Source organism: Mustela putorius, unplaced genomic scaffold (assembly GCF_011764305.1).
Source record: "Mustela putorius furo isolate JIRA1106 unplaced genomic scaffold, ASM1176430v1.1 tig00000196_pilon_pilon_pilon, whole genome shotgun sequence".
Taxonomy (NCBI): Eukaryota; Metazoa; Chordata; class Mammalia; order Carnivora; family Mustelidae; genus Mustela; species Mustela putorius.
Window position 1 is genome coordinate 5,444,695 of NW_025421310.1, and position 6,000 is coordinate 5,450,694.

The following is a 6,000-nucleotide window of genomic DNA, read 5'->3' on the forward strand; positions in this document are numbered from 1 at the left end:
GTTGCTCCATCAAAACTCAATGTGATCCATTGAAGCTACTCATCCATCTTTCCTGCTGGTCTAGACCACACACCAGGGAATCCCAACCCAGTACAGCTGCTCCATTGTCTGAGTAAGCAATGAGATCATGCCTGTGTGGAATACCAGACGATTCCTGAGAATCTGCCCAAGGTAAGTGAAAATGCGCGTATGTCAAGACTAGCCCACCAAGCATAGCAACGTGATGCAAGACATCCAGAAAGTAGAAAAAATTCAGATATCCATCCATCCATCAACGAATGGACAATCAAGTGTGGCATAGCCACACCATGGAGTATCATTTTGTAATAAAAATGGATGGCAAGTCAGTGACACACTCAACAATGGGGACAAACCTCAAAAACATTATGGTAAGTGATGAAAGGCAGACAGGAAAGACCATGTGTCCAGAAAAGCCAAATCTAGAGAGACACAATAATATAATGGTTGCCCGGAGCTGGCGGACAGAGACTAGGGAGTGACCACGTGTGGACACAAGGGAACTTTCTGGGGGTGATGTCCATGTTGTAAAATTGGATAGTGGTGATGGTTGGGAAATTCTGTAGGTTTACTGAAAGTTAGTAGTAGCACATTTAATTTGAATGAAATTTATGGATATGCAGATTGTACTTTACCAGAGCCATTAACAAACAATACTACCCAGCTGACTTTAGGCACTCAGTGATGTTAAGGGACCAGAGTGCTGGATGTACATATAGCACATCTCAACTTTCTCATCTGGGAGTTGAATTTCCTAAAGTCTGAGCAACTGAAATTGAAAAATTGAAGAGAAACTCCATATAGTGCACTAATTTTCTGTGAACTGAAGAAATCCAGTACTTTCCAAGGGTCCTTTCCCTGCTTTGTTCCTAAGTGAGGGAGGAAGGCATTTTCTGTGAGACTATTGGGGATTATAAACCATGGAGGAAAGGATGTGCGGTGTGGGGGGGGGATGGAGCTTACAAAAGGAGGGTGCAGAGGACAGAACAGGATGTGGTAGTTGTGGCTTGGCTCGCTCCAACACTGACCAACCTGGCTCCTTTCCTTCTGCACACTGTTGGGTTTCTTCCAAGTTTGCACATTTTGGTTCTGGATTCCTGGTGAACCCTGAGAAAAGAGGGGCCATTATAGGCTTCTCTATTGAGACTTCCGTCTGGGGAGAGAGTGGGACTTCAAGAAGACTTATGTTTGACAACTGCATCTCATACATAAGCCCAGATGACATAAAAAGGATCTTAACATTCTATGGGAGAGAAGATTGTGTCAGGCCACGATCTTGGGCTTACATGCCTTTTCTGGCTTCCTATGTGGTTGAGAACACACAGTGACTGTCTCATGAGAGGGCGTTGTATGCACAATCATCTCCAAAGACCAAGGAGCTGTAAGACTGAAGAAAAAGGCTGACCAGTCCAGCCTGACGACAAATGGTTAAAGATTTTATTTGACAGAGAAAGAGCACAAGTAGGGGAGCAGCAGGCAGAGGGAAAGGGAGAGAGAGACACAAACTCCCCACTGAGTAGGAAGCAGGACATGGGGCTCTATCCCAGGACCCTGAGCTGAAGGATAACACTTATATGAGCCACCCAGGTGGCCCCAAGAAATTGTTTAATAAGGGGACAGAAGTATGTATTTGGTAGCTGCAAGACCAGCTGATCTCCACGACCCTGCTTCCATAGCCCTAGAGGCTGGGAGTGCTAATGGGGGTCTACCCGGAGGAGAGTAAGAATGGGTGTGTGCCACAGTTCTAGCTCCAGAGAAGGTCAAGGACATTATGCCCTGAGGGTATATTCAGGGGTGTAGTTAAACAAAAGGAATGACTGTGACTGTGGTGGGGGTGGTGTTCAAGAAGGCTGCACGTCCTAGAGTGCTCATCATGGTGGATTTGTCCCAGGAGGCTCCAGTCAAGTTCACACAGTGAGAGAAATGAATACAGTGAGAGAAATGTGTGTACCCTTGCTCTGTCTTGAGGCCATCACAAAGCTTTCACAGATTAACCTTCTGGTTTCTGATGAGGTAGATAAAACCAAACTGTCCTGGGAGGGGATGTAGGAATACAGTAGAGTCCTGATGGGAGAGGGAGTACTATAAGCTCAACACTGGATAAAGAAGTGGTGAGTCTGGGAGAGTTCTGAAGAGAATCCCAGGAGGTAGTTGGCTGTAGGCATCTAAAGTTCAGGGAGAAATGCTGGTGTAAAGATAGCCTTTGCAAAGGCATCAGGACATAAATAGCCAATAAGACTCCAAAGGATATCAACCAGGACCAGGATGCTGAGTGAGAAAATGGCCAGCCAGTCATTCCTTTTGAAGATGAGGCAGAAGAGCAAGAATTCTGAAAGAATGGAAGAAAAAATAATCCTCAACAAGCCACAGAGCAAAGGCAACAAGGTCATAAAAGCCAAGAGCAGGATTCTGAATAAAGAATTCTCCACGCTTTTAGTCTGAACACTTACTGGAATGAATACCTACTTGGCGGTATTGCCAAGTGTAAGATCTGATGGACCACCAGTCTCCTTCTGACATTTGGTTAGGTCATCATTGTAGAACCCTTTGGCACTTGTGTATTGATAGAAGAAGTCAGGACATCTAGGTTGAGATTATCAATGGTTGTGCCTTTGCTTTTCAAACCACACTCCCATTTACTATTGCCTTGAGCCCAAGTCTTATCACTAAGGATACTGGTGATTTGGGATATGGAGAGGGGAGAATGTTCATAATCACTAATTCAAAAATCCTTTTGGCTGGGGTTAGCAAACTTAATTTTCTAGTTCCTGCAAAGGGCCAGACAGTAAACATTTCCTGCTTTTCAGGCCACACCACTCATCTCTGCCCTTGTAAAGCAAAAGCTGTCATAGGTAACATATAAGCAAATAAGCATGCCACATGCAAAGAAAACTTCATTTATGAATACTGAAGTTTAAGCTTCCTATGATTTTCATAGGCTGTAAGGCAGTCTTTTGATCCTCCCAACCATTTAAAAATACAAGAACAGTTCTTAGCTTGTGGGAAGGTCAAAAGTACATGGCAGGCTGGAGCTGGTCTGGGAGTCTGGTTGGCCAGTCCTTGCTGTAGGTCATGCTAAAATCCAGCCTGTCCAGATTCCAAGGAAAGCTCTTACTTTCCTGCTTCTGTGTGCATTTACTGACTTCTGGTATAAATACCAGCTCATGGAGCTCCCCTGGTCTCCCTCCTCATCCACTGGGATGGCTGCAGAGAGAAGGGCTTGGCTTTCCTTGAATTCTTAGTGCTCAGCACCATGTTTTGTCTAATTAAAACAAGCTCCTGAATTTCAAAGTCTCACATAAGAAGTAAATGAGGTAGCTTATCTAATTCTGGAGGCTTGTTCCAAGAGACTCCACAGCTGCTTCTGGGAGAGGAGGAGGTGGGAAAACTCACACTTTTCAGAGCCAGACCCTTTTAGCTGCTCATCTTGGAGTTTCTTCATGCTATTTCCAAATTTATAATCTCCAGAGGCCAGCTGGGAGTGAAAACCCTCCCCTGTCCATTGAAGACCAGGAACAGTAAGCTAAAAACAGATCTCTAGATGGAATAAAACAGGCCATTTTTACGGAAAAAGAAAATGGTAGGTAAGGAAGAGCCTTTGAATACCCTTGCTGAAGAACAAGAGAGAAAATGTTCTCTAGAACAGTGTGCTCTCCAAAACAAATATAACACCTCTCACCTATGTAACTTTGTATTTTCTAGTAGCCACACAATGAAAGGTCTAAAGAGGTACAACGGACTTTCATAATTTTTATGTAACTAAGACACAATGGAATATTACACAGTCATCAGAAAGGATGAATACCCAACTTTTGCATCAGTATGGGTGGAACTAGAGGGGATTATGCTAAATGAACTAATTCAAGCCAAGAAAGTCAATTATCATATGGTTTCACTTACTTGTGTAACATAAGGAATAGCATGGAGGACATTAGGAGAAGGAAGGGGAAAATGAAGGGGAAATCGGAGGGGGAGATGAACCAGAGACTATAGGCTCCAGGAATCAAACAGGTCTCAAGAGCGGAGGAGGCATGGTGGGGGATGGGTGAGCCCGGTCATGGGTATTAAGGAGGGCACAGATTGCATGAAGCACTGGGTGTTATAGGCAGACAATGAATCATGGAATAATACACCAGAAACTAGTGATGTCCCATATGGTGACTAACACAATTAAAAAATATTAAAAATATAAAAATAATAAAATGCTATCACTTTGATGTGTAGTCAGTGTAAGAGTGGCTCATGAGATAGTACATTAACCCATGCAGTTAAAAGCCCATGTGTGTCCTAGCCTGGTAGCACGCCTGAACAGAACCAACCTCATGCCCATTGGGCACTAACTGCATATGGCCACTGTTAGGCAGCAGAGCCCAGGCTTGGGTGCACGCAGGCATCACTGGGAAGCTCTCAAGAAATCCACATCTGGGGGAGACACAGATCATTTAGCTCAAAGTCTCTGGTGATTGGTTCTGGACATCAGCACATTGAAGCTCCTGAGAGGACTGCCCAGAAGAGTGAAAGCTGACAACCGCTGACCTACAACTCAGTGCTCCACTTAGGGGACACTGGGCGGTGTCTAGAGACATTTTTGGTTGTTTCAAGTGAGAGGTGTGTGCTGCTAGTATCTAACGGGTAGAGGTGCTGGGACGCTAGCACTAGGGTCCCAAAGGTACAGCTAAATATCGTGCAATACAAAGGAGGTCTCTTCACCCAGCCCCAAATGCTATAGCTGATCAAAAGGAAGGTAGGGGTTTGTTTCTGTGAGTGTGTGGAAGGAAACATGAGTGGGAGCTGAAAACCAGAGGGTGTGTAATAATTTAACACCTTGGATGTGTGAGAGAATGGGATCCGGAATATACTCCAGGAATTGTCTTGGACGAGAGAAGGGATATAGACTGAGGTGGGAAGGTATACAATCCCAGGGTAGAGTAGAAATAGCTAGAATGAGAGATACCACCAGACTTTAGGAAAGTCTAGCACTTGGGTTCAGGACAGGTGGCCTCTCCAAGGCTCAGTGTTATTCCTACATATGTAAAACTCTGGAGGCTCTCCTCCTTCCTCCTGGGACACCTTGTGGGCTAGTTTCTACTTACCTGTGAGCTCATCCTTTGCTCTCTCAGAAAGATCTGTTTGGTTCATCTTGTCAAAGACCCGGATGGTCACCATCTCTACCCAGTGGCTGGGGCAGCGATTGGTGAGAATTTCTGTCAGTTGCTTCCCATCAGCCTCCTCTACTTCTGTCACAGGGATGTGCTGTAACTCCTCTTGTGGGGAAAGGGACCTCAACAGAGATTTGAACTGGCTCAGCTCATCTTGGCTGAGCCGCTCCAGGAGGGGCTGAAGGTTGAAACCCAGCTGTGCATAAGGTTGCATCTTGTCCTGCATGAAAGATCTGAGCTTCAGACATTAAAGAATAATCAAGGGAAGAAAGAAGAGACCATGAATGGGTACTCCTGTCTTAAACACTGGTTGCCTTTGTGCCAGGAACTGGGCAATTCTCACTGCTCAGCCTGCTGCTTTGGAAACCAACTCCCCTGAAGAGGGAAAATTCACTCACAACCCCCTTAGTTTTTGCCTTGACACAGTGATTCCCATTTTGGGAGTCTGGGAACCTTTTGAGAGTGTGCAAATCTCTGAGGGTAGGTATCAAGTCCTCACAGATCCATCTCCTGGACCTAGCAGATCATCTGTTAGTTTTTAGTAAATTTGGTGTACAAATGAACTAATGAGAACTAACCACTTTAGCTCTCTGGAGCAACCTGACATGTTGTCATTTTAGTATGTTTATGGACCTTGACTACAGAACAGTCTTAAGTTGACAACATCTCAGAGAGGAGAAGCAAGATAGTGGAGGAGTACGAGATGGAGATGACATCAGGTTGCAGAAGTCCAGCTAGATAGTTATCAAACCATTCTGAACACCTACAAACTCAACAGGAGACTGAAGAGAAGAGCAGCAATTCTATGAACAGAAAATCAACC

General features: G+C 44.8%; 1 protein-coding gene across 1 annotated transcript in view; it reads right to left on the minus strand.

Annotated features, from left to right (window-relative positions):
* Positions 1–5,411, minus strand: part of NLRP2 (NLR family pyrin domain containing 2) — a 50,461-nt gene extending 45,050 nt beyond the window's left edge. The window contains 2 exon segments of the mRNA XM_045077263.1: positions 2,274–2,347; positions 5,112–5,411. Of these exon segments, the coding sequence (XP_044933198.1) occupies positions 2,274–2,347; positions 5,112–5,403 (366 nt within the window). The 5' untranslated portion in view covers positions 5,404–5,411.
* Between the last annotated feature and the right edge of the window lie 589 nt (positions 5,412–6,000).